Genomic DNA, 12,481 nt, shown 5'->3' with positions numbered 1-12,481 from the left:
ATTGATCACAAAATGGAATTGATTAATTTGTTAAAAGCATAATAAAATATCGAACATATTTGTAGATATGTATTAACAAAGGATAAACACATAAAAGGAAAAAACATGAAATTTTGTGTTGTTCAACTCTTGATATAAAGAAAGGAATTAATATCGATTGTAAATTCAATCTCATAGCAAGTGGATCAACTTACGCGAATTTGAAAGTGCAAAATGAGTAAACCAATTTTCAACCACATCTTGCAATTCATATTAAAATGTGAAAAGATTAAAAAAAAAATAATAGCACAAATAAGCGATTTGTAACTTTAGAAACCGATAAGTCTAATTGAAAATTACCCACAAGATCAAAATTTGCTTGATAATTATATTGAATTTTTAAATTTCAACTTTGTAATAAAATTTCCCTCGAACTATTTCATAAAAAAATAGATAGTTAATCTTTGTTTATAAGCCGTTATAATTGCAAAATTTCTAACATTTTATATAGCTTTTCTAATTAAAAGCGTGAGATCATAAATTAAGAATAACGAATTTTTCTAAGAAAAGTGATGACATTTTATTGGGTATAATTTGAAATTTATATTGTGAATTTGATATTTAAAGGGAAAAATAAAAATAAAGACAGTTATGTTGGTTAGGTTGATAAAAAAAAGAAACAATAACTTGAAGGGGGAGAAGGGTATTTAGGTCTATTGATTGAAAAAATGAGTATCTTAATCAAGATAGGAGTGAAAATAGCGATGCCCTATCCTTAAAGTTTTCAATTCTTTTTGAAAATCACATATGAATCTCGCACATTTCGTGAAATTTGTGACATTTCGAATTTAAAAAACCAATCGAATACTACAATTTATCTGACCAAAAAAAGAATACTACAATGTGAAATTACAATTAAGAAACCACTAGAGTTGCCTCAATGGTCATTATGGAAGGGGTGGGTTCAATTCCTCACCCTTCTGGGAGTTGGGGTGGGGCCGCGATAATAAGGGAGCGGGATCTCACAATCTGCACAATACATAATGCACATAACGTGACTCGTAGAATAGAATACGATAAATAAATAAATAAAATAAGAAAGAATAGAATCGGACAAAAAAAAAATTGTAATTAAGTGAAAATTACAAGTAAAAAGACCGGTCTTGTTTTTCAGTTTACCATCGGAAGCCAAAAAAAAAAACCAATAAGCCGCGAGCAGCGTATAAAGCTTGAGAGCAAACGGCAAACAGCTGCTTCATCTCCACCTGCGCCTTTCATCTTCTCCTGGGCATCACTCGACGGCGAATCCACTCGCCGGAAAATAAACGCTATCACGGTGGGCATCGGCGGTGCAGTGCCGGACATCTTACTGTCGCCCCCGAAGAGTTAGGGTTTTTTCAGTTCTTCGAAGGCTAGGTAGCTCGGTGACTCTAATCGACGAGACTCCGAGAGAGAGGTTGCGTGCGTGGTGATGGAGGGAGCCCTAGCGAGCGCTTCTTCAATCGCAGACCAGAGGCAGAGGATCGAACAGTACAAGCACATTTTGGCCTCCGTCCTCTCCTCCAACGACATCGCCCAGACCAAGAAGTTCATCGATCACAGTTGAGTACTTTCTTTCGCCCCGCGCAAATTTCCCTAGCATATCGTTACCACTGGTGTTTAAGTGTTCTCTTGCTAGTATCTAAAACTAATTAGTGAATGCTGTTCTTGGTTGTTCTTTTTGGGGGGGTTTTCAGTGCTCTCCGATGATGTCCCACTCGTGGTCTCGAGGCAGCTGTTGCAGAACTTCGCGCAGGAATTGGGGGTTCTGGCGCCGGAGACGCAAAAGGAGATCGCGCATTACACGCTCGCCCAAATACAGCCTAGAGTCGTTTCGTTTGAAGAGCAGGTAGGTTTGAGTTTTTATCATTCACTCTCTCATTCAGCACCCTGAAAAGCACGGATGTTGAGCGAACTTGATGCCAGAATCGTTTGTTCTCGTCGATGACAACTTAATAAACACTACACCGTGATGAATTGTTTAAGATAGATCAATCAATTTCGCTCGACCGCCTTGAGCATTTATATTGGAGTAGAGAGTGAGGAACTCCTCCTTATGCTTTTTGTGATGGCGGGTACTTTGATTAATGTCTTCTGGGAGTGGGATGTATCTAATCCGAGAGCCAGTTTTGTATTTTATGTGTGTGTGTTTCTTTTTTGGGGAGGGGGGGGTGTTGGACGGGTTTAGAGTTCTCGTGCTTAAATTGTAGTAATATTGAAACTGTTGATGGTTGATAGTTACTCCTATCTGAGTGGCAGGTACTAATAATTAGAGAGAAGCTGGCAGAATTATATGAATCAGAGCAACAATGGTCAAAAGCAGCTCAAATGCTTAGTGGCATTGATCTAGACTCAGCAATGAGGTACATATTCGTACCATCGTCTCCATGCAATGGTTGTTGCCTTTTGCGATTTTATATGTCAATGGTCTAATGTCTTTGAGTTGACATTGAATCATGTCTTATGTCATCAGGATGATAGATGATACTTTCAGATTGTCAAAATGTGTCCAAATTGCTCGCCTATACCTTGAGGTAAGGACCTTTATACAACAACTTTTTTCTGAAATAAGGATGGTCAACTTGTGATGTCTATGAACCAACAAACTAGGGATGGTACTGGATAATGTTTCCAGTGGAAATGGAAATGAAAACACCTTTTGTCTTCATTTTTCAATTTCTTTGGAAACATGTTTATATGTGATATGTGAAAAAGAGAATTCTCTATTGCAACAAAAATTATGCAAACATGTTTGGTTTTGTTATTTACAATTGAAATGTATTTGAGAGATTACAATGTCTGCGTCTATCCCATGATATGATATATTTTATCAACAAATTGCCCACCTACATATAGTATATCTGATATAAGGTATTGAAGAAGTCGAGGTCTTGATGTTATACAAATATGACGTGGAGGAAAAGTCCATCGTATAAGCCTCAGTGCAACAAGAAATATTGAGAAGTCCTATCCTGAATCATTCCCAATGTTCTCCAGTATACAAATGAAACCTTTTAATCCATCTTGTGAAGACCATTGGAAGAACAGCAAATGAATTTTAGATTGTGATGCTGTGCTTCATGTTCTGTTGTTGATGACTTGCCAAGTTATTAGGCAAGCTGGTGATGGTTTTGATCTCTAGTACCAAATTCCAGTACATAAGCCCATATCAAATCTTAGACAATCCTGCAAAGCATCATGCCCAATTCACATGTCACCTCAATCCGGTTTTGTGAAGCGCGAAACTTAAGGGAGTCTCAGCCACCCTCAATTGACCAAACCTTTGCTCGATTGAAGCTGGATGTTTCTTGTTTTCTTGGTGTAACCTCCACCAAAGATGAAGAAGGAATAATGCGCTTTGGTGTTTTCTACCTGCAGAAGTTAAAATACGGGAAAAAGAGAGTGACATTATTTAGTTGTTTTCAGTTTGTAGAAAAAGAATGGAAAACACTTTCCTGTGCTTTCGTTGACAATCAGTTTCCAAAATCTTGCCAAACATATTTTCAAGTCATTTTTCATCATGAAGATGGTAATGAAGTCTTGGGAAGTCTTCATGAACCAAACAGCCCTGCTCCTTTTTATAGGTAGTTTATTCCTTATTCATAGCCTTCAGGCACTTTGCTTGTTGCTGTTGTTGTCTCAGTTGAGATTAAGCACATCACTTGACATGCACACACTGTCTGTCTCTGGACTATCGTTGCAATCTCTAAATCACTAATCTTGAAGTCTTGGTACGTACAGCAATGGCTATGTTCTATTTCTTGTTTGTTTCAGGATGATGATGCCGTAAATGCAGAAGCTTTCATCAACAAAGCTTCGTTCTTAGTTAGCAATAGTCAGCACGAAGTTTTGAATTTACAATATAAGGTTTGTCCTTGTTTGATGTGTAACAGCAATGATAACTAGTTTTAGCTATCTTTTGTCAAATTCATTGTTAATTTGTTATGATTCTCTCCTCATCAGGTTTGTTATGCAAGGATTTTAGATTTGAAGAGAAAGTTCTTAGAAGCCGCACTGCGGTATTATGACATATCTCAGATTGAGAAGCGACAGATAGGAGATGAGTATGTACAGTGAACAGTCTCTTTCGTCTTTTTGTGTTATATTTGAGGTCTATTGAGATGTGATGATCAGATTGATTTGCTTTGTTCTTTTTTATGGGTGGAAACTATCTGCTTTCAGTCATTTTTCGCCCATAGATAACGTATATTGCACACATGAACATATATGATGTTGTTCGACAAGCATTACAAACCCCTATGTTTTTTGGATGTCATGTATTCAAAACCTGACAGAATTTTTAACACTTTTTTTATTACTTTGCTATTATTTAAAGGCCCAAGCATGGAAAATCTAAAGCATTTCTCCTCAAACTTTTAAGTGGGTCATTGTTTTTGAAGACCCTTATCAGGCACTTCACGTAACTCACGCTCACTGTTCTACCCATGCAAACACAAGATACTGTTTTTGGAAAACATTATGTATTGATATTTGGTGCCATTAGATTATCTAGGGATATTTGGGAGGTGAGAAATGTAGACTGCACCAATAGCTGATGGAAAATGGAAGTGCCGAAAATTACATTGATGTACAAGCATAAAATTGACAATAAAAATTTGGGATCTCACAAGCTGAAAGGAATATGATAGGATAGCTAGATGGTATGTTTGAAATTAAAACCAAGACAAAGGAAATGATAAGTTCTTGTCAATCACAGGCAACATCTGATTGTTGTCATTGCAAAAAACTTAATTGTGGTGTAATATATAGGACAGTAAAGCAAGAGAAGTATGCCATATACAATTAGGCATTGTAAGTATATAGAAATCAAGAAATAATATTTGACATTACTTCGTGCTGAAGTAACTGTTCTTGTCTGGTCTTTTTACTCCTCCTTGGTTCTTTTTCTCTCTCTCTCTCTTGCTCTCTCGGTTTTTTTTTTCTTTAGGACAAGATGGGAGGGGAGGGGAGGGGAGGGGGCGGGGGGGGGTGGGGGGAACCTAAATGCAGCCATGATTCTTCTTGATAGAGTAATCATTGGGTTGGTTTGACATTGCTAGAAGATTTTTAGATGAAGAAATAGGTGCCTTCCTGAGAACAGATGCACGTATGTAGATACTACTCTTGTGACTCGATAGGCGTGGTATTTTCCTCAATGAATGGGATTCAGCATTAACAGTGTTTACATTAGAAGTTGGGTGGTTAGTGGCCTCAAACATCACCCTGGATTAGTTCTGAAACCTGGTTAACTATACGTCTCTCCGTCTTTTCTAATGGTGGGTTACGAAAAGATATAATTTTCACTGAAGATAGCAAATGGCATTTGTTGCTGATGTTCAATGTGGCATAAAAAGGGATTTTACGTATGATATTACTCTTGTTATCCAAGATGCCCTCACAAAGGAAAGCATGCAAGTCATGTTGGCGAATTTTGTTGGCTTTACAGTCAGTTGTAAATATTTTGCATGATGATACTGATGATCAACTTGCTTCAATTATTTCGTCATATTGCTCTACTATTTCTACACTTGTTACTTGCAAAGCAAATTGTCGTCTTTATTTCCTCATAGCTTTTTACTATTTATTGATGGACACTTACAGTAGTGGTTCTAAATGCTGTTTGATACTTTCATTGCAGAGAAATTGACGAGGAGGCATTGGAGCAAGCCTTAGCAGCTGCTGTGACCTGTACGATTTTGGCTGCTGCCGGTCCACAACGGTCTCGTGTTCTTGCCACTCTGTACAAAGTAATCTGTTACTTCAAGAATTGAGAATGTTAATTTTTACTTTAATCTACCAATAGCCTTTTATCTGGTTTTGGTCAGGATGAAAGATGCTCAAAGTTGAAAATATATCCGATATTGCAAAAGGTGCCCCCTGCTTCAAACTTTGCCAAACTTCACTGAATTCCCGTGCATAACTTCTGAGTTGATTGCAGCTTCATTTGTTGAGAAGTCCCTATGATTCATAAACATATACAATGTAAATTGAACAGGTCTATTTGGAGAGAATACTAAGAAAACCGGAGATAGACGCATTTGCTGAAGAACTAAAAGCTCATCAGGTTAATGGCTCATGCTTCTATGTGATAATTTGGTGCCATATGGTTTTTTTCTTTCTTTATCTATCCAAATGTAAATTTTACAGAAAGCACTTCTGCCAGACAATTTCACCGTGCTGGATCGGGCTATGATTGAGCATAACCTTTTGAGTGCTAGTAAACTGTATAAAAATATAAGGTTTGAAAGGGCTTCCTCTCTGCTTGCCTAATTGTTTATGTTTCTTTTGCCATGTAACCAAAACTAATATTCCGTTTCCACAATTCTGTGGCATAGCTTTGATGAGCTCGGAACTTTGTTGGGCATTCCTCCTCATAAGGTAGGTCTAGAACTAATTCAGAATGCAGTCAATTTTATTATGTACATATTCTTTTGTACACTAGATACTACGGAATGAGCTTCTCCCAACAATAATAATTCCACTATTTTAGCAAGGGAAGTCTTGTGCAGATGCTGATGGGATCACAGGCCTCTCCCTGACCACCTCCACCTCCTGGCCCCACTCAATCTCCCACAAAAGAAAAAGAAAGAAAGAAAAGCATTTGCACGCACAAATATTGTTGGCAATTTGCTATGACCTTATCTATTTTCTGTTTATTCTTGTGAGATAGATGGCCATGTAAAATGCGCCCTTCATCGGTATTTACGTAGCATACGCAAACTGTAAACACCTGGATAGTCCTTTCCACCAACCCATTGTTATCTTGTTTTTGAGAAACAGAAAGGTCCCATTCCATGTAACTGGCTCATGAGCATGTGCACGCATGCAGCTGGGCTGTGTATCTACCTTGATTGGTTTTTTTACTAATGAGAGTCGAGCATTTGCATGCAGGCTGAAAAGATAGCCTCAAGAATGATTTACGAAGATAGGATGAAAGGGTCCATTGATCAGGTAGGATATTCTATATGGCAAATCACATACTCCCGACTGTAGATTGCGTGTAAGCTCCTCTTCAGCATTGGTTTCTGGGGAACTAACTCAAGAATTTCTTTAGGTGGAAGCTGTAATCCATTTTGAGGATGACACTGAGGAGCTTGAACAATGGGATCAACAGGTGATTTTGTCCCCCCTTCTTCTGTAATAACCATCAAGTTCCAATCAGCAATAATGATTCTGTTGTACTAGTTCGCATCATTGTTCAGCAACTAGTTCGCATCATTGTTCAATATGCTGAATATGAAGTTCAGCAAAGGAACACAAGCTTTGGGTTATCAGCTTGTTTGTTGTGCTTTTGTGTTATGCTGGTCGTATTTGTGTTAAAATCTATGCATGGTGGTCTCAGTTTAATATTGACCAGTCTATTTCATGTTCTTGTGGTTGCAGATAGTCGGAGTATGTCAAGCGCTTAATGACATTCTTGATGGCATGGCAAAGAAAGGCCTGCCAGTGCCAGTGTGACGAAGGTGGTCAGATATATTCCTAGGAGGGGACATGCTTTTGCAAATGACCTGGGAAGACGTTATTTTATTTTATTTTATTTACTTATAATCATCCTTAAAATAGCAAAAGGGAAAATCATCGTTAAAGAGCAAGTGATCCTTTTGAAGTTCAGTATAGATTATTGACCATGACCTGGTTTTTCTCTCCTGTTTTATAATAACTGCTTCCTTTCAGTTTTATGTTACTTCTCACTCATCGTCATCTCTAGATGTGAGCAATGGTCAAGGAACAGATATGACATATTGGAAATCACCTGCCTGAATCATTCTAAGTCAGTGTATTGACCTGTTTGGTCTTTCTATCAGTATTAGGAGTTGAATTGAAACTTAACAACCTCGAATGATGCGTCAAGTCATTCACAGATGGTAGTACATCGTCCACTGGATCACTAGTTCCTGCTTTTTAGCCATGGGAATGAAAACTTACGAGTCAAGTAAACCATACGTGGCTTTGAATACGTCTAAAAGGCTAAATGTAGCTTTTAATCCATTGACTTACGCTATTGTCAGAGGCTGTCACAGCCTAGCCACCAAACACGCCGAGCGTTGTGAGGGCCCGATGACCTCCCTTGAGTCGCACAAAATTGCCACTTGACCCTCATCTTATGTTGGCGACCAAGCCCCTCTTTCTTTGCCCATTCGGCATTCGCTGACACGGGGCCAATGCCACCATATCAGGGACGCAAATACACTCTGCCAAGTTCATAATTTGATAGAGCCGATGCGAATTAATCTGCCCAAACATGAAACTTGGCTACCGATTGTACCTAACCCTAAGAATTGCTGGTTACTGGTCTTACTAGAATCTGTATTATGATCAAAAGTGCTACATTGCATTCTTTGCATTTCATCAGAGGAGCAACCCTCAGCAGCTGCTGTGACCCAGGCGGTCTCGTGTTATTGGCACTTAGCACAACTTAATCTGATCCTCCGACAATTGTCAAAAACGAGATGAGCTGAGTGGATAACTATTTCCCATCAGTAATCTGTAGCTAATTGTTAGTGGCTTGGCAATGCGGAAAGGATTCCTGTATTTTTTGCCATAAACAAGAATACAGAAACCATTTCATACCGCCCCTTATTACATTCCATTTCCTTCTCTCTTCCTCATCCCCACCAAAGACAATGTACTCGTTCATCTATCCTTTTCTCTAGTAATCAATTATATCAGTTCCCTACTTTCCATCAAGTATGCCATTTCGCACATAACCAAAATGGAGTCTCTGATGAAATCTTGAACTCATTCCACCATACGGATAAAGAAACATTCAAGAAAGATGGCTTTAGGCTCAAAGAAACTTCACTACCACTGTGTTCATAGATGAAGACATAGTACAAAAAGATTCTTGAAATGCTCCGTTATTTTGCTTTTGGTATGTCAGAGTAACAAAGTCACAGCAACTGGTGGTCCAGGCAGCTACTCGCAGCTCAAAAGTTCAATCCCGATAGGATATGAGAGAACCACGACTCTCCAAGAAAGTATACGACCTGTGTTTATATATCAGTTATTATCATCCCCAGCTTGGCTGTTTACAAATAGGCTCTCCCTTCTTTTGGCAAAACCGGAAGACTCCATAGAGGAACCTCTAAATTTTAGCTCCGACGATGATGTCCTGTAGTTTGGATCAACAGGAGGTCTAGAGTTGTGATCGGCCAAACTTGGTCTAAATGAACCGGTCGTTCCAGAAGGATACCGTGAAGGAGAACCGTATCTTCGCGACGGTCTCAGGCCACCACCTCGCAGATCCATTAGATCACTTCTAGAGGAAGACTCAACGAAAGACCGATCTCCAGAAGTAGCTCCCAATGGGGTGCCGATTGTGGCAGATGTGGAGCTAAAAGGATCGTCAGGTCCCATGAGTGCCTCCTTTTTCTTGGCAAAGAAATGCCATGCTCCAAACAAGAAGAGTATGAAGAACAGCACAGGACTTGTCCACATCATCGTATTGAACTCGCCCTTGAAAATTGGAAGATCAGAGCGGTACATCCCAACAAAGCCACTGCCGAGTCCAAGAACAACCAGCTTTTCCCGATCGCAAGCAACCAAAGGTGGTCTTGTTTCCCTTGCGTCCTCTACATCTTTTATTGGGTGATTCAAGAAAGAAGATCGTATCTCGTCTAGGTAAGCAGAGAAAAGAAGCCTAGGCACACCGACTCTAGCATAATGGTGGGATGAAACGTTGTAGACGAAAACTTTCTCTCGGTTAACAACTAGCAAGTAACCCTTAATTGTCTCTAAAGTAACTGGCTCTTCCATCTCAAACTTCTTCTTGTATCTGACCCGGCATTTGAAGTTCATGACATCCCCCAACAGCGACACGTGAATGAGATCACCCTCTGATGTATATCCATATGCTTTAGACCGCTCGGTGGCATCGAAAACATAGGACCTCGCTAGTGAACGATTCAGTCCTTCACATTCAGATTCTCGGAGTTTCATGCTCCTCAAATCCAATGACCCAGCCCCTGTTTCTGTCAAAAACAGAAGCCTCTGCTTTAAAAACGCAAGCGGCCTACTTGAAGGCATCACGGAACCATATGCTGTCCCATCTTCTTTGAGTACATTAATCCTTCCACTAATATCTATTGACATAATATATCTCATTCTCCCAACATGATGTACTTCCAATATGGTAATCGTTGATCCCTCATCTTCAGAATTTCCAAGCGAAGCGGATTTGCCCACTGTTTTCATAAAAAACGAGCTCCATTCGTCACCATTTGATCCCTCCCATACCTTATGCACCGAGACCACGCCACTATGATGCCCCGTCACCATGACACTCTCATTCTTATAAACCGACATATACGACACCATGGCCGTAACTGGCGATTCCAACATCGTGTCAAACTCAACCAGAACATCCCCATTTCTCAAGAACACGTATACCCTCCCCCTCTCATCCCCAACGGCAACATACTTGCTAAGCCCTTCATAATCCCGATAGGGCAAGACATTGATGCACGTAGCTTCGAGATCCAATTTCACCGCAGACGAAAACTGGAATTTCTCAGACCAAAAAGGACTGTACTTAGTAACAGAAACCTTCCTTGCTCTCTCCCCATCTCGAGCATTGCTCCCGAAACCATCCCTTTCTTCGACTTCTCCATCCTTTTTTTTTACTTCTCCATTAACTTTTGTATCACTATAGCCTCCTCTTTCAACACTATCCTCGTCAGAAGCATCACCACTTGGCGTCGAAGCTCGCGTTTCTAATCTAGAAACCACCTCGCTAAGATTTCTCACTAACTCCTCAAGCCTCCGCAACAAAAGCTGCTGCTCATGGCGCAAATCAACACCCTCAGCATCGACTGCGACATGATTCACCTGCTCATGCTCGTCCGGAGCACGGACGTGATCACAGTTCGCGAACATCCAAAACCCAGGTACATAAGAGAATACGAGAAGCAGATGGAGTAGAAGCAACTTGCCGTTATCTCGACCTCCCATTGCGCAAAGAACAAATCGGCGCTGATCCAGTGTAAGATTCAGTGTTCCGCCATTGCTGGACCCGGCGAAGTTGCAGATCCCTCGTGAATCCGATGCGAGATTGAAATTGTTGGGATACGAGTCGAATTTGAATATTTATCCGGAGTGGAAGAATCGATTTAGCGTTTCTCTTGGATGTGGAGAGGAAGAAATTGGGCTGAAGTCCTTCGAGCTTTTCTTGACTAGGGAACTGAGCTGAGTTAGGGCAAGGTTTCGATTTTTCAGGCGAGACGTGCTTCCTGAAACTGAACATTTTCCTTTGACCAAAAAAAAAAAAAATCTGAACATTTTCCAGAAAAAAAAAATGAACATTTTTCTTTAACCAAAAAAATTAAAAAAATTGATCATTTTCCCATAAAAAAAAAAAAAAAAACTGAACATTTTTACTTTTGCGCCCATTTTTAGATCCTTGTTTTCGTGAAGGATGAGGGAAACATGATAATTCAAAGCTTTTGGGAAATAACTTATCATAGATCTATTTTTTGAGAAATTAAAATTTGGCTTAATGACTTATCAAAATTGACTATCCTTATTGAATGCAGAAAAGAATATTTAAACTGAAATGACTCAACTAATATTTTTGTAGTTGTTGAGAAATTTTTTTATAAAGATTAAATTTGCTATGGTATTTATTTAAGTATAACTTGCTCGTGGTTGGTCAAGCTTAACTTTGGAGACGTTGGATGTGAATTATCTTAGGTTAACAATCCAACTAAATTAATAGTGCTGAAAATTAGATTGAAAATAACACGGACATTTTTTACATTCCCCTAAAAAATCATATAACTTTCCATATACATGTTAGTTTGTGGAAGAGTTAAAGAGTTGCAACTACGGAGAATTTCTCCATAATCGGTGACAATATCGTGATTGTACAATCTAAAATTGGTCCACCAGATAATACACGACGTTACACACTAAAACAACTCAATTCGATCCGCGCGGCGACTTAAGCTTTCTTTGTATCGGTGGAGCGTCTACTCTATCCGATGATTTACCCAGATTGCGTAGAGAGATGAGCTTTTAGAGAGAGTCTGGAAGTAACTCTTATGTCATTTGATTTTTGTATGTCAAATGAGAATGAGGACTCCCTTTATATAGTAGGAGGTCTCGGATTATAATCATAGATTTCTATCTCATCCGACGGCTAAAATTGCACCTCCTATTTTTCTAACCACCGACATTAAATAAGAAGGTTCCAGGACACAGGGCAAATTATCGTATCGTCTATCCCTGGGACATTCTAGAAAGTAGTAGAAAACCCTATACAAATCCTAGGAGATTAGGACATAGCAAGTCTTGGGATTGTTCTTGGGGAGATGATCGACCGGTTGGGCACGAAAACTTCGGGCCGTGTCACTATGCTATTACTTAATAACCTCAAGAGGCGGTTTAATGTAAATAGTCAACAAACTAACCGAAATTGATATAATTGCAATAAATTTAGAAATATTTTTGATAATTTTCTCTATTA

At 39.3% G+C, this 12,481-nt stretch overlaps 2 protein-coding genes across 2 annotated transcripts; one reads left to right on the top strand and one right to left on the bottom strand.

Moving 5' to 3' along the window:
- Window positions 1-1,181: 1,181 nt before the first annotated feature.
- Window positions 1,182-7,713, top strand: LOC115726389 (COP9 signalosome complex subunit 4). The gene is made up of 14 exons (XM_030656238.2): window positions 1,182-1,580; window positions 1,716-1,867; window positions 2,278-2,381; window positions 2,492-2,552; window positions 3,793-3,885; window positions 3,982-4,082; window positions 5,657-5,765; window positions 5,844-5,888; window positions 6,014-6,082; window positions 6,166-6,257; window positions 6,354-6,396; window positions 6,910-6,969; window positions 7,073-7,132; window positions 7,402-7,713. The coding sequence occupies exons 1-14, from the start codon at window positions 1,451-1,453 to the stop codon at window positions 7,474-7,476; spliced, it is 1,194 nt and encodes a 397-aa protein (XP_030512098.1). The 5' UTR covers window positions 1,182-1,450; the 3' UTR covers window positions 7,477-7,713.
- Window positions 7,714-8,803: 1,090 nt separating this feature from the next.
- On the bottom strand, window positions 8,804-11,248 carry LOC115726388 (uncharacterized membrane protein At1g75140). Its single transcript, XM_048275038.1, has one exon. It carries the CDS (start codon window positions 10,966-10,968, stop codon window positions 9,019-9,021), a length of 1,950 nt encoding a protein of 649 aa, XP_048130995.1. The 5' UTR covers window positions 10,969-11,248; the 3' UTR covers window positions 8,804-9,018.
- Window positions 11,249-12,481: the final 1,233 nt, after the last annotated feature.

Source organism: Rhodamnia argentea, chromosome 2 (genome assembly GCF_020921035.1).
Source record: "Rhodamnia argentea isolate NSW1041297 chromosome 2, ASM2092103v1, whole genome shotgun sequence".
NCBI classification, from domain to species: domain Eukaryota; kingdom Viridiplantae; phylum Streptophyta; class Magnoliopsida; order Myrtales; family Myrtaceae; genus Rhodamnia; species Rhodamnia argentea.
This window is presented reverse-complemented; position numbering and strand designations above follow the sequence as displayed.

Bases quoted from the DNA above. Each gene is read 5' to 3' on its own strand.
- LOC115726389 (XM_030656238.2), top strand. From the start codon at position 1,451: ATGGAGGGAGCCCTAGCGAGCGCTTCTTCAATCGCAGACCAGAGGCAG. The intron at 2,382-2,491 runs GTACATATTCGT...TTATGTCATCAG, and splicing joins GATCTAGACTCAGCAATGAG to GATGATAGATGATACTTTCA. The intron at 4,083-5,656 runs GTATGTACAGTG...CTTTCATTGCAG, and splicing joins AAGCGACAGATAGGAGATGA to AGAAATTGACGAGGAGGCAT.
- LOC115726388 (XM_048275038.1), bottom strand. From the start codon at position 10,968: ATGGGAGGTCGAGATAACGGCAAGTTGCTTCTACTCCATCTGCTTCTC.